At 40.9% G+C, this 25,737-nt stretch overlaps 1 protein-coding gene across 2 annotated transcripts in view; it reads left to right on the top strand.

Annotated features, from left to right (window-relative positions):
- Positions 1-25,737, top strand: part of LOC144683516 (plexin-A2-like) — a 393,900-nt gene that overhangs the window by 230,179 nt on the left and 137,984 nt on the right. For both annotated transcript variants that reach the window (XM_078546585.1, XM_078546586.1), the window contains exons 9-11: positions 3,062-3,176; positions 8,823-9,023; positions 17,963-18,059. In XM_078546585.1, coding sequence (XP_078402711.1) covers positions 3,062-3,176; positions 8,823-9,023; positions 17,963-18,059 — 413 coding nt within the window. The remainder of the gene's footprint in view (positions 1-3,061; positions 3,177-8,822; positions 9,024-17,962; positions 18,060-25,737) is intronic.

Genomic DNA, 25,737 nt, shown 5'->3' with positions numbered 1-25,737 from the left:
ACGTCAACTGTACTCTTCTCCACCGATGCTGCCAGACTTGCTGAGTTTTTCCAGGTATTTCTGTTTTTGTTTTTGTTTTGGATTTCCAGCATCCGCAGTTCTTTGCTTTTATCTTTAAATCAATAGCTCTGTTCTCAACATTATCCTCACGTTTTCCAGTTGGTTGTGATATTGATAAAATAGCAATACACCAAACCTAATTCTATATGTAAACAGCAGTTCGCAAATATCTTTTGAGCCAGAAATGCGCCATCCAAACCTACCTATTGATTACAAACAAGTGCAGAGGAGTGAGCCTGTCCACATTTCACCATCTGTTGTGGTGGGATTCAAACCCTGGTCTGCAGAGCATTACCCTGGGATACTAATTATTAATCCAGTGACAATATCACTATGCCACCACCTCCTGGGACATATTGCAAAGTGACTCCCTTCCTGAAAGCAAAAATTCAGAGAAAACTTTCAGTAAACGTACTTTGTATTCCTGCTGCTAAAGTTAGCCTTCATTGAGGGCATCCTGCTGAGTGTCTCGTGTTAAAAGCCTCACTTCTCATCTGCTCTGCTGTCCCAATCCGAAACAGGAAATTACAGAACAAATTAAAAATCTTGCACAGCTTATCCCCTTCACCACCTCTCCAGCACGACCACCACCAGCACCGACATGTGCTCTCCATTATTAGCACTATGATGAGCAATGCTAAGAATAAGATGTTAGCAGGAAGAGTGTTGTAGCAGCAGCTCTGATTTATTGACCAAAATGCGTTTAGACAATGTTTGCCAGATCAGTGCAGAAGCACAGTACAGCCCTGCTCTGACCTTACACATGAGAATGTCTAGTTACTGCCAAGAAATGTGGATGCTCAGCTGTTGGATATATTCAGAACCGAGATTTTTGGGCACTAAGGGAATTAAGGAATATGGGGCATTGTGTGAAGGTGAAGTTAAGGTAAAAGATCATCCATGCTCTTATTGAATATATTCAATATATGTTGGAAGAGCAGACTCGAATGGCCTACTCCTGTTGCTTATGTAACCTGATATCAGGAGCAGGTTTATCATGCGGAGCCATGTCCACCAAGGAGCTGGGTTGAATCTGCCCAAATTCATTTCCTTAGGACTTTTGAAGCCAGCAGAATGAGGAGACTTGCATCTCGTCAGTCTAGCCTGGATTTAAATCCAGATCCCAGAGCTAAAAAACTGGTTTCTGTCTGCACCACGAATTTCCCCTTCTGACATCACTCTATCCATTAGATTGACACTCTGGCACATATTTGCTTTCTCCACCTTCTGCAAAGCACATATTATTGTTCATTCTAATAGCTGCTTGTATGACACAACTAGATACTGGTGCTCACACTGCTGTATTCCAAACATTCACAGCTACATGATTTTCAACTATTTTCCCCCATCCATGTGGCAAAATTTTACATGCGTCTATCCAAATTCTCAATGACAACATTTGCGAGGTGATTTACTAAAACGTCATTGCGTTCTGTTTAGTGTAGTCAGCTATTTAAATATATTTGTCAATGGCAGGCAGGGAGTTAACAACAGCTCCCTCTACAGGTGATGGTTTGAGACGAGGACACTATGTATTATCAAATTCAGGTGCTCATGTCAGTGTATCTGCTGATTTGCTGATATTAGTGCAATGTTTTGTGAAATTAGAGAATCATCTCTTTACACAACACTGAACTTTAAAAAAAAATGCCTCGTAGAATTCTCAGATACTTCCATCAAGAGTGTAGAGCAGATGTACATAAGGCCATATTGTCTTTTGTGCTTATCATATAAAATGCCCCTTCATGCACCTAAGCTCTTCATATTGAATTTGATGGAACTGTTAATTAGATCTCTTGAGTGGAAATCAATTGCTTCTTAAAAACCAGTGCACAAATTGCAGGAGGAAAAAGTCAGGCACTGTGACAAAAGGTCACTTAGCAGTCAATGAGTTGTACCTCAGACATACGGTTCTGGATTTAATAATAAATGTTCCTTGCTTTCTTTAATAATTTTGACTAAACCACCAGCTGAAACCCCTGATTTTGTGTGATAGTCCGGTAACGTTCAGCCCCCCCCCTGCTTGTGTAGGCTCTGCCAGCATTTAGGAGCTTTAAGAGACTGTACTTCAAAAATCGCACATTCCAGAGTTCAAAGTTAGCTAAGTATCAAAAATAGCGTTATTGCAATCCTCATCTTATTCCAAAGATGAACATCAGTGAGGACCTACGTCAGTCTCCAAGTCTTTCTTGGAGGAATCCCCATTTCCAAGTGGCTCATGATTTTGATTGGAGTGATTGCCGCCTGGAAGGATCATAAAAAGCTGATTGCATTCTCCACCTCTACACGGGCTGGTTTTACTTTTGATTTCTTGCACCATTGTTCCTGACAGTGCGTATCCAAATGGATGCAAGGAACATTGCAAGTTGTATTTTAATACAGGTTTTTTTTTCAATTAAGCAAACATTGTGCAGTGCATAGAACAGATATTCCATGCTGTATAGTTTGTAGTTTATGTAAGTGCATGCTGCAGTGCTGGACATGCTTTCATGTGCCTTTTTCCAACCCTGCCAGAAATCACATGAATGCACAGGTGTGTGCTGCTAGGACCTGGTGGCAATTACCTGCATTGAGATTTAAACTGTGCAGCAGTGTTACGCTGACATGGTAATTGTCCTAATGTCAAACTAGCTTAATATGTAGTATCAATATCTAAGATCACATTTAATTCCATCTCCAGGTGGCCACAATATGAATATATGTATCTGAAAGCATTTGAAGAAATTGTGTCCAGAAATTGTGTGATGTATACATCAGTCATATGTGCTATGTGTAATGAAATTGTAAACCAGTCTTTAATAAACGAGTTTGCAATTTGTTCATAGCACAAAGAGGAAATCTCACCCTGATTTGTTTTTCATTCTTTGGTTTATAATAAATTTTACTGCTGTGCTGCTTTTTGGCTAGGGAACACCTATATTGCTGTGATGGTTTTTGCTTCTTCCTAATCTGTATCTCCTACTGCTCTACATTGGGTTTTTTTTTTGTCTTTTTGTCTCAGGTGTCTGTCCTGTGTGACTAGTGCATTCCGCTGTCATTGGTGTAAATATCGAAACCTTTGCACTCATGATCCGAGCATTTGTTCTTTCCAGGAGGGACGGGTCAACGCCTCAGAGGTAATGAGCTCTTGCCTCATATTGTTAGAAACGCCTTTACTGTCTACTGATGTATTGAGCTTTTTAAAGACTCTTGAATATAGCTACCCATTCAAAAATATTTTAAGGAATGTATAATGGTGGAATTGTCAGTGTTTGGGAGCTTCTATCATAGTATTTTATGTTGGAAACCCTGAAACTTTTATTCTGCACATTAAGCTAAAGGTTTTGTGTGTGTGTGTGTGTGTGTGCGCGCGCGCGCATGAAATCAGTGAATACAGCACAAGCTGGTGTCAGTCTGCAAAGTGATAGACAAAGTCTGGCTGATTCTGGGCCAGTCCAGAAGATAGAAACTCTCAATTTTAAAGATAACAGATCTGTTGATGATGCATTAGGCTGCATCTTAGCATGTTTTGATGCAAGCCAGTGATCCTCTACAAATAGATAAAATGCCTTAGCCTAGGCATCAGACCAGTGGTTAGATAAAGCCTCCACAGGAAGAGAGTAATATTCAGATTGTGAGTCGACTGTCATGAACTTGGTTGTAGTATCATACGCAGCAGGAATGATAGAGGTCTCAGAAGGTCACCTCTTCAATTGGCTCTAGGCAAATACTGTAGCAACTTCTAAAGAGGAGGAGAGGCTTTTAAAAATAATTGAAGAAACCAATGCGGTGAAAGCATGAACATTTAGTTATGATATCACTCACTATATATTTTTTCTCTGTTGCTAGTCTTATATTGCTAAGGTTTCCATGATAATCTAGGGCTTTGGGAATTGTTCTGTTAAGGAGAATCTTCTGTGTTTGCACATTGCCTCTTAAGCCCTTGATCATCTCAGGCTTTTTAGAAAGTGGAAAAAGCATTAATGAGCGTATGGGAGATGTAAATATGGGCAAAAAAGTATTGAATGCAAAGTGAGTGTTGGCATGCATGCCAAAGTTAACAATACCTAACCATTACAGGCTTAGTTGGCTTTGCCAGAAATATTTGAATGATGTTAATTTATGGAGATTTGTGCTAAAATTGGATTCTGCTTTGTCAAAAATAATGTCATTGTCACCAGCCTTTCTTCACCTCTCATGAGCATTTGCTTTTGAGAAAATTCCATGTGGAATATTGAATCTGCTAACAAATATTTATTTGTCAAACCTTGAAGAATTGCCTATATCAATGCAGATTTGATCACCGTTTCTTTCTTTCAATGAAAAAAAAATCTTGTGAATCGTAAGCGTGTATGTGCTTTTGGAAGGACTGTGTAGAATCATAGTACTTGCGATTTAGCCCCAGGGCGTCAGTGGTGGCCTGGCTCCCCTTCACCTGTGACCTTTGGCAGTGTCTTTGCTCTCTGGGCCTCTGGGCTTCCTTTCATAGCCTCCGCAGCTGTAGGATGTTAACTGAATAGACTCTACATTGTTTCCTCTCCATTTCTCCGATTACAGCAAATGCAGGCAAGGAAATGCTGTTAGGCAATGTTTACCATTGGGCATTGACATAAGTTTTCAATAAATTTTATGAAGATAACTCTCCTGGCAATGCATTGCAAGTGATGCAGTTTCCTGTTGCATTGCATGCTCATTGTACTTGCGATAGTTTTAGTGGGCCAAACCAGTGCAGACTAGGACCATTTCTTTACATAAATATACACGACAAACTTAAAGGTAATTATAGTGGATGACATGCAAATGAAAACTGTCATGGTTTGAGATGTGATGTGGAAATAGCCATGGATAGTCCTTCATAAAGGGTAGGATTTTCTGGTTGCCGGTGTTAAAGGTCAACGGCTCTCCAAATTTTCCCGTCCCGCCCACAATGATGCCTGCTGGCATTGGGGCTGGAAAATCTCAGCCAAAGTTCTAATTTACTATAAACAGAGTTTGGCTCTGCCTCAGCACATACAGCATCTGCAACTAGGCTGCAACATCTATGGGAGGGGTGGTGGGGGGTGTGGATAGGATGAAGGCATTTTAACAAGTGCCCTGTTAAGCCTGTAATTAGATGACTGTCAACTGCAGTAGGGTGGAGTGAGAGGGGCCATCAGGAGGGGAGGCTGCCAATTGTGACATGGGCGAGAGTGAGGCTATGATTGGCAAGAGGAAGGCCAAAGGCTTTCTTGAAACCTTTTCCCACTGATTATGGTTGAGGGGGAGGGTATATCGACGCCAAAATGTTTGCCTTCAGGCTTAATTTATCACTTTATCTATTTCAGTACTGCATTTCATGATGGGTTAAATCCCACAACAATGGCATCTCGTTACTGCTTGTTTCAAAACTTAGAAAATTTATCAAAACCAGAAGCTGCTGGATTTATGAGTTGCAACACTTGGTAACTTAAGCGCTGAAAGCCTTCTTGCCATTCAGAGGATTAATCATATTTCACTGGGAAACTGTTAATCTCGCTGTAATTAGTTGCTGTACGCAGAAATGCACCTTTGGCACAAAAGATTAATGTTACTTTATCAACAAACAGATGTTCCTCTTGGTTAAATTAAAAACATAGGATTCAATTTTATTGTTGGTGCTCAACATAATGCACAAACATAACTGCATAGTTGAATTGCTTACCCTGTTCCACCCACCCGAAACTGGATTCCCACGCTGCACTGTTATGGCTAGAGCAGAGGGGAAAGATGATCATTAGCCTTGCTCAGCATACAGCAGTGGTGATATTTTAATACATTTTGAGCACGGGGGCCTCAGCCCAATACAGTCAACGTTGCTATTTCAGAAGCAGACGGGGAATAAAAGTTGCAGACTGCATTGGTGTTGCATTTTTGTTTCAAATAACTTTTGCAATTCTTGCTTTTGGGCAAGGAACGTTTGCTCACGCCATCTTGTCCTATCATTCTTCCCTGAATTCCAGCTGATGATAGCTTGACTGTGCTCTAAAGATCACAGTGAAACCTGTGTAAACGGACACTCCCCAAAGACAGACACATTTATGGATCCAAACAACTTACCTGTTAAAATATATGAGAGACACCATGGACATTTGTAACTTATGAACTACAGACGGTTTGCACAGCCTGTTGCAAAGCTGCTATATCTAGAATGTTTACTGAGTCAGAATCAATGACTTCCCCTTTCAGCTTGCATCCTTTCTGCTGCCAAATTCTCTTGGGCCTATCACGTTCATGAGGTCAGTATGCTGCCCTGCACTGACTGGCGCAGTGAGATTTTCTGCAATGGGAATCTCTTTCCCCAACTTCTAAACTGACGGAGAAACGGCTCTAATTCTGGGGTTGAATGCTTCCAGGCCTCTATCCTAAGGATAGAGCTGCCGTGGATGTTGAATTTATAAAAAAAAACACCCATTTGACAGAAGGCATTTACTTCACAAAATCCATTGCCACCTTGTGCTGATCTACATGCATTGACCTCACCAGCCTCCCAAATTAAGGAAAGTACATGAAAAAAAAATTGGGGAGGCCATTCATTTCTGCAGCAACTCCTATCCTCCTGACCCTATGATCATCTTCTTTCCCTTGGCTTCTGAGGGTCGACCAGCTTCCTTGAGGAACTTTGGCTTTGGAGAGTGAAGGTGGATGGCCGTCCCGTGTCTTTCTGCCTCTCTACTGGTCTACAAAGCGATGAGCCAGTCTGTGAATTCCAGCCAACGATCAGTGTTCCTGCAAACTCAGCGCTCAACCAGATAACTGCAGTTTTACTCCTGCATTTAATGTGACCTGTTGTGTTTTCCCTCCAAGATGTTCTCAATCTATTCTAAGAATTGTCTTTGGAAGCTTCGCTGTGCAGCACAATCTGTCATCACATCGCCTCATTTTTCTTCTGTCTTGTGACTGCTGTAATTCTGGTAAGTGGAATTGAGCAGGACAGTTCATTACTGAAGTTACACTCTGCTCCATGTGGGAACAGTTTGTAAAGAATCAAAAAATTAGCTTGCAAAACTGTTAAGTGAACAAGCTTTGAGTGCTGGTGTGTGGAAGGAGGATTCTTAGCATTTGTCGTAGTTGATTAGATACTGCTTGTAGTTTCAGCTGGGTCTACAAATTGTTAGGAAAATGCTTGCCTGTACATATAGTAACCATTTCAAAAACCTGCAAAAAGGACAAGTGTTGCCAACCTCCTAAAATGTCTGTAATTTATTCAGAGATTTTATTTTGTGTTCCTTTTTTTAAAACAAAACATGTAGCAGCATCAGAATTGCCTGCAGTAATGATAATTACCCCAACTCCAACAGCAAGAAAAAAAATGCGAGAGACCATTTGCATTTGAGCACATTTTTGGTGGAAATGTAACATGTAACATTGAACAAATGTGCACAGAACTGTTTCTCTGTCCTTTTTTAATACAATTTTTCTAGGCTACACAACAAGCCCCCACATAATTAAAACAGTTTACCCTGTATGTATACTGACAATTGTTGCTATCTGTAGATCTATCAGCCCTCACTCTTGCATGAAATCTCTTATTTCCGTTTCACTGTTGCTGAGTTTGAGTGAGTGGTTCCGCCTATCTTAAATTCAGACAGATTAAGTGATGTAGGGGGTTGGACATTTCAATCACAGATTATAGAGCATGTTTAACGCCGTGGGGGGTAGAGACTGCAGGGGAGTTGTTTGTTACCTATGATAACCTCATGTTCACACTTTGAAAGGATTATTTAGTTGACTTGTGTTATGAGGATTTAGGGATGTAGTATCTAATTTGATTTTTTTTATTATCTGCTGTTTGATCTGAAACACAAAATAGATTCAAATTTCTTCACGTGTTTTGAATGTTTTGATTGAAAGTTATACCACCCTCTCAGTAGCTTAAATTCTTTGTAAAAGCAGATGTAGTAATGTATTTTTTTTTAATTTTGAGAGGCTGTGGTCAAAAGTACTTTAGAGGATTTATGTCCATTTTGATAATTCTGTTTCAAAGTTGTCTAGAATGCAGATTGATGCTCTCTTTTCTTCATTCTAATAGAAAATAGGAACTGAAAAATATCAGAGCTTGCAAAGGGCTTACACAGAATGCTAGCACAATTATTCAGTAACACTGACATGTAGCCATTTCTAGACATTTTGTTTTGCAATAATTTCTTTGATGTGCTTTACTGAAGAGATTACAGTCTCTGGCAAAATGCTATTCAATAATAAGTATCCATATGCCAGATTCGTGCATTAGGAAAGAGCTTATAATGCACTTTATTGCATTTGTGGGACATACAAAATGCTTATTAACAAAGGATGGTGTTTAAGTACAGTCACTTATTAGATAGACAATCATGGCAGCTAATGTGCAAACAACCAAAAGAATGAATGAATGCTTTTTGCTTGATTTAGGAATGTTGGCAGGGACATTGGAAGAACTCATTACTTTTTTTTTTCAGTAGTGCTATTTAATCATCCAATGTCCATCTGAGCTAATAGGTGAAGCTTTGTCTCATCTGAAAGATGGCACATCTAATAATACATCTTTAGTATTGAACTGTTAGACTAGATGTTGTGCTCATGTCCATGAAGGACTTGAACTGCAATCACTGAGAGCCAGATGCAAAACTGCTACAAACTGGACCAAGCTGAGCTAAGTGACTGACATTTGTCCATATAAGTTTGTCATAGGATCCAATCACCATGATTCCCATGAGTACCTTGTCAAGAGTACCAAACTATTTATCAGGCTGACTTTATGATTTCTGTTTCAATCTTTTCCCATTTAGGATTGTCCACAGCTGGTGCCCTCAGATGAGATTCTTATCCCAGTTGGAGAGGTGAAACCAATCACACTAAAAGCACGGAACCTGCCACAGCCACAGTCTGGGCAACGGGGATACGAGTGTATACTTAATGTACAAGGAGTAACCCAGCGAGTGCCAGCTCTCCGATTCAACAGCTCTAGTGTTCAGTGCCAGAACAGTTCGGTAAGTAGATAGTTTGTCTCTGTCTTCTTGATGCACTCACTTTGTAATCATGTAGAAGTTAGGTATAGGTCAGATTTTAGTCTAGACACTGTTACGCCATACCATGTTAAACATTGATCATTCTGAAGGGATGGTTATGTTCCATTACAATCTGCAGGAGATGAACTGATTTGGAATCCTTTAAAATTTGAAATGACTTTGTAAATTAGATTTATAATAAGACACCACAAAGTTTGAATAAATGAGAGCTTCCAGTTGTCTGTCATGTAGAAAGCAATAAAGAATCTGCTGTGTTGATTAAATGCTAATCGTGTAGATTGAAAAGTGTAATCAAGTACAGGAACCATTTATTAAACATAATCTATTAGAGAAGCAAAAACTGCTGTACTAGATTTTAGTAAAAACTGGTGAGATAAAGCTACCTATGTCATCATTTTATTGGGCAGCTGATACTATCTGTAACTCCTTCCACTGCATAAATGAGATGTTGCTTTGACTTCGATTACAGGATAAGGATATTGTTCATTAATTTTTCAGAAAACTTTTAAACTTTTTTTTTCCTAAATTACTTTATTTCAATTTATGACTGGTGACACAGGAGGCTGCTGACTGGCCAGTTAGTTTTACAGTTATAATTGAATGCTATGAAAGAATAACTATTTTGTTCACAGCTTAATGTTTAAATCAGGATTTCCATGCTCTCCATAAACTAAAACCAACCAAGTGGCAAATAGTTGCGTCATGAGCTTGTTGAACTTTTATTCAGCAACTGCATCCACCCTTCCTTTTAACAACTTTCATCACACAGTCTCCTACTCTGTTGCATTATTTTGCAGGATCTCAAAACAGTGCAACGCTTTGCCTACCCAAGTCTTTTGTTTATTTTGCACAAGCTGTTTTTTTTTATTTCTTAGTGTTAACTAATTGCTGCTTCTTGATTGAGTACATCTCTATTTTGTGTGAATATCAAAGAGATCATTGAGGAATGTTTTGTATCGGATTCAGGTATATCTATACAATGGGATTTGGTTCGGTCAAATGTAATTCATTGCCCTGATCAGATTGGGTTAACTCAGAGCTGTTAGAGTGTCCTGTGATTGACAGTGGCTGGTGATCAATCAAAACTGAAATGCATGATTGACAGTCTATTCAACCACACTTTAACATGTCAGTCACTGTTAAGACTGTTTTACATATCAGAGAGACCGTTAAGCTTTTCATTTTCTATGTGAGATTAGACACAGTCTATTCTTTTATCATAGGTTTTGTTTTTGCCAGACATTTTCTTTTCAGCAATGAGATTAGTAGATATGATTGCTATTTCCGGTGCTGTTCTGATCACAGATGCTGTACTTCTGACTGATTAGCCAACAATAGCTTTCATTTATATACTACCTTTATGGAAAATGTATCAAGATAATCTATAGGGGGAGAAAAAACAAGTTTTTTTTTAAAATTTGCAAACCTTGGTAGGAGAATTGAATGAGGTGGCTGAGACTTGGGGGAAGGTAGAAAATCAAAGAGGAGTGCTCCAAAGTAGCGTTGAGACAATGGTGGGATGAAGGGAGAAGAGGGTGCAGAGAAAAGTGGAATCAGAGGACATAACGAGGGGGATTTCCAAAGACAAAGTTGGAAGCAGAGATGGGATGAGGAAGGACCATAGAGGAATTTGAAGATGAATACAAGATTTTAACTTCAGTGCACTGAAGAGATAAAGGAAATATATGACAGGCAGGAGTGAAGAGGGCTGAGTATGGGGTAGTGCATCGGAGGCTGACTTGTGAGCAACTTGGAGTTCAACAAGGTGGATCATAAGCCAGCAATTAGCTCCTTTAGAGAATTTGAATCTAGAAATGTAGATAAGAATTTCAGCCGCCATGAGGCTGAGATGGGAGCAAAGGCAGGCAATGTTCCAGAGGTGAAAGTGAGTAACCCGGATGATGAATAGAATGTAAGGTAGTGGAACAGAATGCTAAAAGTTTACCTGGTTTGATCCAGCCTGAGTGAATGGTAGTGAAAGGAGATATAATGCGTGGCAAGGAGAAGAGCTTAAGGAATGGGCAGAAATCCATTACTTTGTTTTTCCTAATTTTCTAGCCATCGATGTGTCCACATTTCCTCCACAGATATCTGCCAGTCTGACAGGATTGAGGGATATGATGGAGCAGTGGCTATCATCATATATCTATTATAAACTTTTTTAAAAACATTTATCATAAAAGCATTTTGTACACCCAGAAACACATAGTAAGGTACCTCGAAATTAGGCTGAAAAATGTCTAGTGTCCGAAGAAAGCTAGTGTTCAGAATAGAAATTTGTGTGTATTTTTTTTTAAAGATAACTGATTGTAAGTGGCAGTGTGTGAGAGCTTCGTAGTCTGTTAAGTAGTCTTTGACCTGCATGTACGACAAGTAGCTGGTGGCCTGGACTGACAAAGCAGTGTCCTTTGAAAAGTCCAGGGCTGCAAGGTCTAAAGCTTTACACTTGTACAAAGCAGGCTTTCAAAGAACAGAAGGCTACTTCATCAGGTATTACAATGGCAGAGAGGTGTGTAATTATATTGGGGCACTGACATGGCTGCTTCTGAAATAGAATCCTTATCTTGGATTTAACTAGATGTGCCCTATCTGTCTGTGTCGTTCAAAGGGTGGCAGGGGCACTGAAGGCAATAATAAGAGAAACCAAAGTCTGTTATCAGCAGCTGTCAGCTTTCAGGACTTTGCAGCTGAACTGAATTCAGTATGAGTCACACATACTCAATACAAACTGAGTAAGGCCTGGTTTAGGATCATTCTTCTGAGGCTGCCACCTTGATTTAAATATGATCCATAAGTTAGTGCACAAATAAGACATACATTATTAAACTATTGGAGGAATCTTTCATAAACAAATAAGAAGTGAATAATAGTGCCCTTGTGCATTTTTATTTTTTGTTGGATGTGGCATTCTTTTAAAGAGAAGTCAGCAAGTTTCCCCAATAATTCACTGAGAGTGTCAAGGATCCCAGGCTTGATCTCTGGCTTGTGCTGGGTCAGTAAATCTCAGGTGCAGAGTCAGTAAAGGTACAGCTATTGTATTTATGCTCATGAGTTATGGAGGGGAAGGAACTGGTCACAGTTCCTATTCAGGGTCAGTGTTTAGTGTCACGGGCACAATTTATGGTGTTATAGTATATATAATATACATAAAAGCACATTGATAGTTTCATGATAGTAACCATGTTGAAAATGCTAAAGTTACCACAAAGAGGTTCCTGCCAGATTTCTGCAGAATGCTTGAAATAGACAATATAATTCAAGGCAATAGTAACTTCTGGTTCGGACAAAAAAAAACTCCTTCCAAACGAATGGAGTAAACATCTGAAAAAAACATGATTTCAAAAGGGAGCTGGATTGACAATTGAAGGAAATAAACTTGCAGGGCTATAGGAATTGAGCAGGGGAGTGGGACTGGCTGAGTTGCTCACAGAGAGCTCCCATAGACCCATAGATGGGCCAAATGTACCAGAAATGGATTGACACTATAAAGTGATGACAGCAAGTACCAATGTGAAAAGAAACAGAGTTTTGAAGAACAGGTAGTCCCTGAGAATGCTCAACTTATTGCTATTATTGATGATCAAACTCTTGAATTGTCAAACCTGTATTGTATATTGTGAATAATTAAAGAAATGACCCCAAATAGGATGCTCATACCACCATGCTGCTTTTGTCAGCTGCAAGGAACTACAAACTGGACTGCAGACTTATCACCACGACTGTCAATAAAGCTGATGTCTGATTGATTAAATGGGGATTATTCACCAAATCACAGAATTGTTATGGTGTAGGAGGCCATTCAGCCCATCATGTCTGCACTAGCTCACTGAGCATTTTAACTTAGTGCCAATCTCCTGCCTTTTCCCTGTAACCCTGCACATTGTTTCTATTTAGATAATCATCCAATGCCCTCTCAAATGCCTCAGTTGAACCTGCCTCCACCACACTTCCAAGCAGTGTATTCTAAATCCTAACTACTTGTTGTGTGAAAAAGTTTTTTCTCACCTTGCATTTGCTTCTTTTGTAAAACACTTTAAAATTGTACCCTCTGGTTCTCAATCCGTATACAAGCAGGGACTTTTTCTCCCTATCTACTCTGTCCACACCCCTCATGATTTTGAAAACTTTCATCACGTCTCCTCTTAGCCTTCTCCTCTCCAAGGAAAACAGTCCCAACTTCTCCAATTTGTCCTCATATCTCAAGTGCTCATCCCTGGAACCATTCTCATAACTCTCTTCTGCACTCTCTCCAATGCGTTCACATACTTCCCATAATGTGGCACCCGCAACTGTACACAATACTCCAGCTGAGGTCTTAACAGTGTCCTATATAAGTTCATCATAACCTCCTTGCTCTTGTACTCTATGCCCCTATTAATTAAGCCTAGAATACTGTACGCTTTAGAAACAACTCTTTTTACCTGTCCTGCCATCTTTATGACTTATGTACATATACACCCAGATCTCTCTGCTCCTGCACACACTTTAGGGGGAGGCGGTGGCTTAGTGGTATTGTCACTAGATTGGTAATCCAGAGACCCTGGGGAACTGGGTTCGAATCACAGCAGATGGTAGAATTTGAATTCAATAAAAATCTGGAATTAAAAGTCTAGTGATGACCATGAAACCATTGTCAATTGTTGTGAAAAACCCATCTGGTTCACTAATGTCCTTTAGGGAAGGAAATCTGCTGTCCTTACCTGGTCTGGCTTACATGTGACTCCAGACTCACACCAATGTGGTTGACTCTTAAATGCCCTCAAGGGCAATGAGATGGGCAAAAAATGCTGGACTAGCCAGTGACGCCCACATCCCAAGAATGAATAAATAAATAAAAAACTCTTTGGAATAGTATCCTTTATTTTATACTGTCTCTCCATGTTCTTCGTACCAAAGTGTATCACCTCACACTTCTCTGCATTGAACTTCATCTGCCACCTATCTGGCCACTCCACCAATGTGTCAATGTCCTTTTGAAGTTCTACACTGTCGTCCTCACGGTTTACAATTCTCCCAATTTTTGTGTCGTCTGTAAACTTTGAAATTGTCCCCTGCACATCAAGACATAGAGCATATATATATCAGGAAGAGCAAGGGTCCCAATACTGACCCCTGGGGAACTGCACTACAAAGCTCCTTCCAGCCTGAAAAACACCCATTAACTGTTACTCTGTTTCCTATCCCTCAGCCAATTTTGTATCCACATTGTTACTGTCCCTTTTATTCCATGACCTATAACTTTCCTCACAAGCCTGTTGTGTGGCATTGTATTGAGCGCCTTTTGGAAGTCCATATACACCACATCAACAGCCTTACCCTCATTAACCATCTCTGTTACCTCTTCAAAAAACTCCAGCAAATTAGTTAGACACGATTTTCCTTTAACAAATCCATGCTGACTCTTCCAAATCAATCCAAATGTTTCCATGTGACTGCTAATTCCATCCCAAATAATTGTTTCTAGAAGTTTCCCCACCACTGAAGTTAAACTGACTGGTCTCTAATTGCAGGGCAGATCTTTACAACCTTTTTTGAACAAGGTTCAAACGTTTGCAATTCTCCAGTCCTCTGGCACCTCTCCCGAATCCAGGGAACATTGAAAAATTATTGCCAGTGCCTCTGCAATTTCCACACTCACTTCTTTCAGTATCCTGGGATGCATTTCATCTGGTCCCAGTGCCTTATCAACTTTAAGTACCAACAACTTATCCATTATCTCCTCCTTATCAATTTTAAACCCTTCTTGTGACTGAGTTTCATCCTCTGTCACCATGGCCTGGATAGCATCTACCTCGTAGTTAAAGACAGATGCAAAATATTAATTTAACACCTCAGCTATGCCTCTTGCCTCTGTGTAATTTCTCTTTTTGGTCCCTAATCGGTCCTCCTTCTCCTTTCACCACCCTTTTACTATTGATGCACTTATAGAATGCTTTAGGATTTCCTTTTATGTTAGCTGCCAGTCTTTTTTAATAATCCCTCTTTGCTTCTCATATTTGATTTTTCACATCCCTTCTGAACCTTCTTTTTTCAAATTAGTTCTCAATTGTATTTGCTACCTGACACCTGTCGTAAGTGCACTTTTACTCCTCTAACTTAATTTCTATTTCCTTTGTCAACCAGGGAGCTCTGGATTTGTTTGTCCTACCCTTCCCTTTTGAGGGAACATACCTTGACTGTGCCCAAACCTTCTCCACCTTAAAGGTAGCCCATTGTTCAACTACTGTTTTTCTCACCAACGTTTGGTCCCTGTCTATCCAGTCTAACTCCGTTCTTGCCCCATTGAAGTCTGTTCCGTGCCAGTTGATTATTCTTACTCTGGATTGACCAATATCCTTTTCCACCATAATCCTAAACCTTATGATACAGCGATCACTGTCCCCTAAATGTTCTCCTACTATCACTTGATCTACTTGGCCCACCTCATTCCCAAGAACCAGGTCTAGCAGTGCCTCCTTTCTTGTTGGACTGGACACATACTGCTGTAGGAAATTCTCCTGAATACAATCTAGGAACGCTTGACACTCTCTGCCCCTTACACTACTACCATCCCAGTCTAAATATGGGTAATTAAAGTCCCCAATTATAACTACTCTACGATGTTTACATCTCTCTTAATTTCCTTGCAGTTTTGTTCCTTTATACCCTTCCCACTAGCTGGTGGTCTATACGTTACACCGAGCAATGTAATTGCACCCTTCTTATTCCTTAGCTCTAGCCAAATCGACACTCTCCTTGAATCCTCTGACACACCCTCTTTCTCCAGTACTGTAATACTCTCCTTAACCAAAAATGCCACTCCTTTTTTTTCCCTTTAACATCTTTTCTGAACACTTTTTAACCAGGAATATTTAGCACCCAGACCTGCCCTTCCTTAACTCCAATATCGCCACAACATCATAATCTCACTTGGCAACCTGTGCCTGTAACTCCTCAATTTTATTAACTATACTCTGTGCATTCACATACATGCAGCGTAACCCTGATTTAGACTTCATTACTTGCTCCCTTACTCCAACTCCATCTATTAACTTACTATTCTCTATTTTAGTGCTATCTCCCTCTCCCAACATTCCGTGCACCCTGGGATTACTTTCTAATATTCTCTCCTGGTTCCCACACCCCTGCTGAGTTAGTTTAAACTCTCCCCAACAGCACTAGCAAAATGACCCACAAGAAACTCAGTCCCGGCTCTGTTTAGATGCAACCCGTCTTGCTTGTACAGGTGCCATCTCCATCAGAGCCTGTCCCACAAATCAAAAGCCCTCCCTCCTGCACCATCTTTCCAGCCACACATTCATCTGTCTTATCTTCCTATTTCTGTACTGACTTGCATGTGGCACTGGGAGTAACCTGGAGATTACAACTTTAGAGGCCCTGCTTGCTAATTTTCTACTTAACTCCCTAAATTCTGAATGCACATCCCCCTTCCTACCAATGTTGTTAGTACCAATGTGGACCACGATCCCTGGCTGTTTGCCCTCTCCCGCAAGAATGCCCTGCAGCCGTTCTGTGACATCCTTAACCCTCGCATCAGGGAGGAAACAAACCACCCTGGAGTCATGTTGATGGCCGCAGAAATTCCTGTTCGCTCCCCTAACTAAAGAATCCCCTATCAGTACCGCCCTTCCGCTCGTCTTCCTCCCCTCCTGTACAGTTGGGCCACCTGTGGTGCCACGGACTTGGTTCTTGCTGCACCTTTCCAAGGACCCATCGCCCTCACCATTATCCAGAATGGAAAGCCGGGCAGTGAGTGGGACCTCTGGGGACTCCTGCACTACCTGTCTGTTTCTCTTAGACTGCCTAGAGGTCACCCATTCCCTATCCCTTAGCTTGCCCCTAACTTGTGGGATGACCACCTCTCTGAACATGCTAACCACGTAGTTCTCTGCCTCACGGATGCACCTCAGTGTCTCCAGCCGCTGCTCAAACTCTGAAACGCGAAGCTCAAGCTTGTGCAGCCGGTGACACTTCCTGCACATGGGCTCGTCTGGGTCACGAGAAGTGCCCACAACTTCCCACATGCCACAGAGTGGGCATTCTGCTTGGCTGAGGTGTCCTACCATGCTTTAACCTTCAACTTTTAAATCAACTAAACTTTTAAATCCTACTTAATAAACCTTACCAAAAAGTACAGTTCTTTCTTTATTCTAAACTTTAGGAATAGAATAAACACTTACTAGATGCGCACCAGATACTCACCAAACAGCTAGCTTCTTTCCTGTGATGTCAGAATTTGTTTTTTCACTCTCCTTTCGAATTCAGTGTGGAGCGGTTCTGAGCAGCTGACAGGTCCACCTCTCTGACTGCTCTTGCTGCAGGTGAGTGATCTAGGCCACGTTCCCCAGGCTTATTTATTCTCTCCCCGCTCCGTGTATCTCCCACAGGTCTGCCTCTCCGACTGCTCTTCCCGAAGGTGACTATACGTCTATTGCTTATTGGCTTAGTAGGGTTCAACAGCTTTGCCATCAGGTAAATTCTAGCCAAGAATTGGTCCCAATTCACCGCCAGAGGGCAAGTTAGTTTAAATCCAAGTCAGTGTTAAAGCAGAGACTGGCTCTGCTTGAGAGCATTTGATGGATTATATTTAATACTTTAAATGTAAGGACTTGAGTATAAGTTCAGTTACTACGAAAAGATTCTCTTTCTAACATTGTCATTGAAATGAAAAAAATTGGTCATTTCTTTGCAGAGGAAATACTTTGGGCAGCATAAAGTGATATATTAGAAACAAGAATGGCATCGCAGTGTCATGTCAGTGCTCTCTGACATCTTTCACAACAGCTACCTTAGTTTAAAATGACATCTAGGATGTTTGAAATAACATATTTGATTTTGATAGGCTGTGAATCAAGTATCTAACTTATGGGTGTGTGTGTTTTTCTCAACTCCTATTTCAGTACCACTATGACACAATGGATATCAGTGACCTGCCCATCGAGTTTTCAGTCGTGTGGAATGGCAACTTCATCATTGACAACCCAGCAGACATCAAAGGTAAATGTACAACCAATATTAGCACAGGCCTGTTCGAACTGTGCAGTTAACTTCCTGGGATCAAAGATCCACTTTAACCTACAATTCATAATGCTGTGAGCCATGGTGCCAACTATGCTAATTGACTCACGCTTGAAGGGTGAGTATAAAGACCTAAGAGGTGAGTTTTCACTAAACAACTGGAAGCGGTGGTGTTGGGGCTGGCACGCTGTGGTGGTTTTGGGGTGGGAGGGTGCCATGGAAAGACCTAGCAATTGAGCTTCCCCCACTTGCTGTGGACTTTTAATCACAAATTGTGCATGCGAATGACATCATGCACAGGTTTCCCACTAGGAAGTAGGCGGGTTAGGGTTGGGATTTGGACATTTACAATTTTTTAACTCCCACCTAAATCCATCCATTTTAAAATTTGCCTCATAGTGAAAAAAGGCAGTTTTTTAAAACAAATTCCTTGAGTTGCTGACTATATTGTGGACTGGTGCACATTTATTCTGCTGCAGCATTTTCTGTATAAAGTGCTCTCTCTAACTCGCAATTCGAAGGCTTTTGTTTCCCTTGCCTCCAACAAAGTATTCACGTTATGGAGTACATGGGTCCCAAGTATCTTAGATTTCATGAAAGTAGCTCTTATCTAACTGGGACGGTCAGTTCTAATTATATTCCTCTAGCTTTCTTTAACTTTAATTTCCTCCCCATGCACCATGATGCATTATGTGACTGATGAGGCAGATTGATGACTTGTCCTAAAGCTTCTGACATTGCAACTCAACACTGGGCACTGGGAAGCATGTAGGAATGCTACAGTTTGTCTTGCTGCCAAACTTATCTCTTAGATTTTTGTTTCTCTTTTTTGGTAAAATTCTTCTGTGTGTTTGGGCAGTGCCTCTCGCTGCTATTAAGGGAAAACTAACTCTGAAGCCATCATTATGCTGCATTTATGGTCTCAGTTGATGCTGATGTTTGTGTTGTTGTGGCATCAAGTGTGAAGTATAATACTTTATCAACAAACTCTATAGGAAGTCTGTAGAAAAGTCAACCTCTAACTATGAGTGTTCTTACTTTGCTCTGGCCAAATTATAACTACAATTGGTACAGCACCCTTCTTTTGCTTCCTCAAAGAGCCTTCTATACCTTTATTCCTTTTTCCAATGATTAAAAATAGTTGACTTGATTCAGCACAATATAACCTAATGCAATATTTGAGTGCACAATGGGCCATGAGTTCCAAGCTCCCCAGTGTTGTATTGAGGGGGTAACCTCAAAGATGCACCGGGGAATCCCCTTTGGAAGTTCACAGTAAGGTTTGTACAGCAATTTCCCAGAAGTGAAAACTTCCTCTGGGCAATTGCCCTGCACTTGGAACCATCCAAAAATGCGATTTAAATTGCAACTTTGGATGGATCTGACTGGGTTATATCAATAATTACCCAGAAAAAGTTAGAAGAATTAAAACCTACTCTAACTCTAGGAAACTATTGCATAGACCCACAGGACTCCCCCACACCCCTAACTACTCCCTCATTACGAGAATCCCCCGGCCCTCTCCCACCCTCCCACGGGACAACCCCCACCCCCCCCTGACAGGAACACCCAACCTACGGGATTCCCTGACCCCCGCAGGGACCCTTTCTCCTCCCCCACCCCCGCCCCACCCATGGGCCAGGCCTGACTTTCACCTCCGCCCTCTGCCCCACCCACCCCGAGGCCCGGCACCCCTGAGGCCCAACCTGACCTGCACTCCTTCCAACGAGGCCCAATCCGATACCCCGCCCCTGTTCTTCTAAGGCCTGATAACCCCCACCGAGACCCGGCCCGACCCCCTCCCCTCCCAAACCCCCACGACCTCCACACCCACGCCCCCCCCCAAATCCTACCCACTTACCTGAGACACTCACCTTCTCCCTGGCCTGTCAAGGAACTTTAAACTTCAGTGGACCTTTAACTTACCCTGGCTTACAGTAACTAGTGCCACTAAAACGGAAGCGAGGCCTCCTTCCCTTCGAATGAGCAGCCCCTTGACATTAGGCCCCGGGGACGCACTGCACAACTCGGATCTCGCCCGGCCTGAGCCAGAAAGTCGTGCAACAGATGTTTAAAAAAAAATTAAGGTAAAAACACTAGGAGCAGAGGGGAAATCCGACCCTGCGACTACTAGCAAGTTCAGCCCAATATTTTAGAGTGCAAGCACTACAAATAGAAAAATAGAAGGTAGATTAGGTGAGTTTTGTAAATAAAAACATGACAATGCCTGAGAAAAAACTATTATTTGATGTTTCCCTGTTTTGTTGCTGTGAGGTGTGAGCATTAGCAATACCAGTTGGGGGAAAAAAGCCCATACCAACTTTCCTCTGTGTTTAACTTACAAAACATATTTTAAATAAAGACCTCTGTTAGATAAGAGAAGTTTTGAGATCTTGGTTGATAACGTCTCTACAGATGTTTTACATTTCACTGAGTTATTAAACAGGTCTCACACTGCTCCGCTAACGGAATCCTGCTGTTTCCCCATAACTTTGTATAACGCTCATCTTTCACTTTAACATACCACTAAACTGGTTTCCCTCTGTACTCAGATAAGCTTTAATCTTACCATGTAACAGCAGAGTATCCATTTTTTATATTAAAAAAAGGAACATATTGCTTCACAATTGCGGTATCTATTCTAAAACGTCAGATGAAATCAATTAATATTGTTTTTGTTATACTAGTGCAATTGGTTGGAAGAGTTCTATATACTCTTATCTTCAAAGAACATAGTTCCTCTTTTAGACAGAATTACATAATGTCGCCAAGATGATTTATAAGTAAACCCACTAATTCTTATCAATGCGAATATTAATGTGTAAACATGTTCCTTCTGAATGTCCCGACACTGTCCCCTAATATTCTTTCTAATGTCAACTTCAGTAATTAGTTTTACTTCATGGCAATATCTGTAAATAAGCACTGCAAGCAAGTATTTAAATACCTATTGATGTCACTTGGAAAAAGGGGCGATACCACCAAGGTAGGGTTTGGTGGTTCAAATGTCATAATGATGAACAACATGGCTTTCTGATTTTGTGGAAGAGATTGTTCATGGTGAGGGTCATCCCGTAGACATTGAGATGAAAACCTGGATGCCCTATATTTCAAACTGACTAATATTTGCTGCTTCTTGCGAATATGTAGCTCCTGCTACATTGTCTGATGGTAATGAGAGGGATCTAAAAAGTCAGTCATATTGCCTCAGTAACCATGAGCTGCCTGCCATCCATATCAGTTCCCCAAATTTTGGCTGCAACTTAGCTGTTCGAAGGTCCAAGAAATGCAAATTTATAGGAACATATGAATTAGGAGCAGGAGTAGGCCATTCAGCCCCTCGAGCCTGCTTCGCAATGCAATAAGGTCATGGCTGATCTGATTGTAACCTCAACCCCACATTCCTGCCTACCCTAATGACCTTTCACCCACTTGTTAATCAAGAATCTATCTAGTTCTGCCTTAAAAATATTCAAAGATTCTGCTTCCACTGCCTTTTGAGGAACAGAGTTCCAAAGATTCACTACCCTCTACAAAAAAAATTTCTCCTTATCTCTGTATTAAATGAGTGACCCCTTATTTTTAAACAGTGACCACTGGTTCTAGATTCTCCCACAAGAGGAAACATCCTCTCCATATCCACCCTGTCAAAACCCCTCAAGAACTTAAAGGTTTCAATCAAGTTGCCTCTTACCCGTCAAAATTCCAGTGGATACAAGCCTAACCTGTCCAACCTTTCCTCATAAGACCATTCCTGGTATTAGTCTAGTAAACCTTCTCTGAACTGCCTCTAATGCATTTACATCTTTCCTTAACTAAAGAGACCAGTACTGTACACAATACTCCAGATGTGATCTTACCAGTGCCCTGTGCCACTTAAGCATAACCTCCCTACTTTTGTGATCAATTCCCCTCACAATAAACGATAACATCCTATTAGCTTTCCTAATTACCCGCTGTACCTGCAGACTAGCCTTTTGTGATTCATGTATTTGGACACCCAGATCCCTCTGAATCTCAGAGCTCTGCAATCCCTCTGAATCTCAGAGCTCTGCATTCCCTCAGGATTTAGACAATAAGTTTTTTTATTCTTCCTGCCAAAATGAACAATTTCACATTTGTCCACATTATACTCCATTTGCCAGATCTTTGCCCACTCACTTAACCTATCAATGTCCCTTTGTAGCATCCTTATGTCCTCTTCACAATTCACATTCCTACCTGTCTTTGCTTCATCAGCAAATTTAGCAACCATTCCTTCACCCAAGTCATTTATATAAATTATAAAAAGTTGAGGTCCCAGCAATGATCCCTGTGACACACCACTCATCACATCCTGCCAACCAGAAGACCACCCATTTATGCCAACTCTGCTTCCTGTTAGCTAGCCAATCTTCTATCCATGTCAATACATTGCCCCCTACACCATGAACTTTTATTTTCCACAATAACCTTTCATGTGGAACTTTATCAAATGTCTTCTAGAAATGTAAGTACAGTACATCAACTAGTTACCCTTTATCCACAGCACATGTGACTCTTTCAAAGAACTCCAATAAATTGGTTAACCATGATTTCCCTTTTACAAAACCATGTTGACTCTGCCTGATTGCCTTGAATTTTTCTAAGTGCCCTGCTAACATCTTTTATAATAGCTTCTAACATTTTCCCTATAACAGATGTTAGGCTAACTGATCTGTAGTGTCTTGCTTTCTGCCTCCCTCCCTCCCTTTCTGAATAAAGGAATTATATTTGTTATTTTACAATCTAATGGAACCTTCCCCAAATCTAGAGAATTTTGGAAAGTTAAAACCTATGTATCAACTATCTCACTAGCCACTTCTTTCAAGACTTTAGGGTGAAGTCCATCTGGACCTTGGGATTTGTCAGCCTGCAGCCTCAATAATTTGCTCAATACCACTTCCTTTGTGATTGTAATTTTCCTGAGTTCCTGCCTTCCTTCCATTTCCTGATTTACAGCTACTTCCGGGATGTTACCTGTGTTGTCTATAGTAAAGACCGAAGCAAACTATCTTTTTAATTCATCGGCCATCCCCTACTTTCCATTATCAATTCCCCAGACGCACTTTCTATAGGACCAATGTTCACTTTGTTAACTCTTTTCTTTTTAAATATCCATAGGAACTCTTACTAACTGTCTTTATATTACTAGCTATACTCTACTCCCATACTCTAATTTTTCCCTCCTTATTAATCTTCTTGTCATTCTTTGCTATTCTTTACATTCTTTCCAATCTTCCAACCTGCCACCCGTCTTTGGGTAATTGTATGCTTTTTCTTTAAGTTTGACACTGTCTTTAACTTTTTTAAATTAACCACGGATGATGGGCCCTCCCCTTGTAATTTTTCTTTCTCATTGGAATGCATATATTCTGTGTATTCTGAAATATTCCTTTAAATGTCTGCCATGGAACTGCTATTGATTCCTCCCTTAACCTCATTTGCCAGTGCACTTTAGCTAGCTCCACTTTTATGCCCTCATTGTTGCCTTTATTTAGGTTTAAAATACTAGTCTTGGATGCACTCTTTTCACCCTCAAAATAAATGTAATATTCAATCATATTATGATCGCTGATACCTAGGGGTGCCTTCACTGAGGTCATCAATTAATCCTATCCCGTTGCTCAATACCATGTCTAGTATAGCCTACTCTGTACATAACTTGCTTGGTCAGCTACCCAGATCTGGTTTGACCACATTAAGTGCTACCACTCTGTTCAGCCAAAACCACCAACTACTCTTGAATCATATTGAAGGACAAACATAACCCTGGAACTAACAATCACTTCCTTTAACCTCTTGCCACTGCACTTTTCAGCCTCATCTTGAATGAAAAGTATGATGAGCTTATAGATCATCTATTTATCTGTCACTGATGTTTCCCACCCATTTCTTTCATGACATCTTCCATAGATAAATGCTAGTTTCTCCATGTATCCTGATGAAACCCGTATCTACCACTCCACTATTTTTTTTCTTTGATCCCTTCATGGTTTCTGTGACATCCAGTCTTGGACAAATGTAACTTTCTCCGGCTAAATATGAAGAGGACAGAAGCCATCATGTTTGACCCCCACCGCAAACTTTGTATCCTCACACTTGACTCAATACCCCCTCTCTGGTCACCACAAGGCTTAACCAGATTGCTTTCAACCTCAATATCCTGTTTGACCCTGATCTCATACCCTCTTCATACAAAGAGTGCCTGTTTCCACCTCTAACATCACTTGTCTCCACACCTATCTCAACCCAATACCCATTAAACACCTTGTTCATTTCTTGGTTACTTCCAGACTCAATTCTGCCAATGCCCTCCTGGCTGACCTCAGAGCCTCCTTTCTGCTTGAGCATCCAAAATCGTCCTGCCCAAGTTATATCCCTAACGAGTCCCACTCATCGATCAGCCCTGTCCTTGCTGACCCCAACATTGCCCTGATATGTTTAATTTCCTCCCTGACTTCACCCCTCACTATCTCTAAAACCTCCTCCAGCGCTATAGTGAAACGCCTGATTTTCCCACAAACTCTCCATTCAACACAGCACCTTGCATGATGTCCTCCTGCCCCTAGGATTTGGGGCCATGCCTTCAATGGCCTAAATGCTCCCGTTCTCTGGAATTGCCCCCCACTTACCTTTTCCCTGCTCCCCCCACCCCCTGATCCACCTTTATCATTCTCCTTCTCCTCCTAAAATCTACCTCCTCATTCTGGTCATGAGTTTTTTCCTTCTTTGGATTGATAGCTGCCTTTTTCCCTTTTTTGCCTTTTAGTTGCACCTTGATATTTTTGTGTTAGAGCCAATATATAAATGCAAGCTATTGCCACCAAAGTTTGTAGCCCATCGCTGAATGCTGCCTTGAACTTTATGAATTCAGATTTCCATTGCAGTTTGTTTATTGAGGAGACATAAAAGTAAACATAATTATTTTGCAGATTGAATAAAAGCTTTTCTTAATTAATGAGAATGAAAAAAATGTTAGGCTTTAAAGTAGGTCTTAAAAGTTAGCAATGCTTATATAGCTTCAGAATTATAGTAGCAGATGGTATGTGTAAGGAAGAGCAATGATCTTAGCGGTTTTCTGATAATGCTTCTCCCATGTCATAACATCTTTCTCAGCATGAAGGCAGCCCCCCCAACCTGAACAGTGTCCCTGCACCAGCATTTCTTGATTGTTGATTTTTCATGTCACTGATCCATATCCTACATTCAAATAAAGTGAGCCCTTGCCCGAGTATTTAGCCTGATTTACTTATTCAAAATCCTATATTCAAGGTAGATTAACATATGAGCCTCTATATCCCATGCCCAGGAGTCAGTGCAAATATGGGGCCATGGTAATACTTGCCATACTGCAGAAAAACTGCATGCAACCTCTAGATTTTTTTTTATTCATTCGTGGGGTGTGGACGTCGCTGACTAGGCCAGTATTTATTGCCCATCCCTAACTGCCCTTGTTCAGAGGGCATTTTTAAGAGTCAACCACATTGCTGTGGGCCTGGAGTCACATGTAGGCCAGACCAGGTAAGGACAGCAGATTTCCTTCCCTGAAGGACATTAGTGAACCAGGTGGGTTTTTATGACAATTAACAATGCTTTCATGGTCATCAGGCTTTTAATTCCAGATATTTATTCGAAC

The sequence above is a fragment of the Cetorhinus maximus genome, chromosome 8 (genome assembly GCF_964194155.1).
Source record: "Cetorhinus maximus chromosome 8, sCetMax3.hap1.1, whole genome shotgun sequence".
Taxonomy (NCBI): Eukaryota; Metazoa; Chordata; class Chondrichthyes; order Lamniformes; family Cetorhinidae; genus Cetorhinus; species Cetorhinus maximus.
The sequence above is the reverse complement of the archived record's forward strand: the minus strand, read 5'-3'. Positions and strand labels throughout refer to the sequence as shown.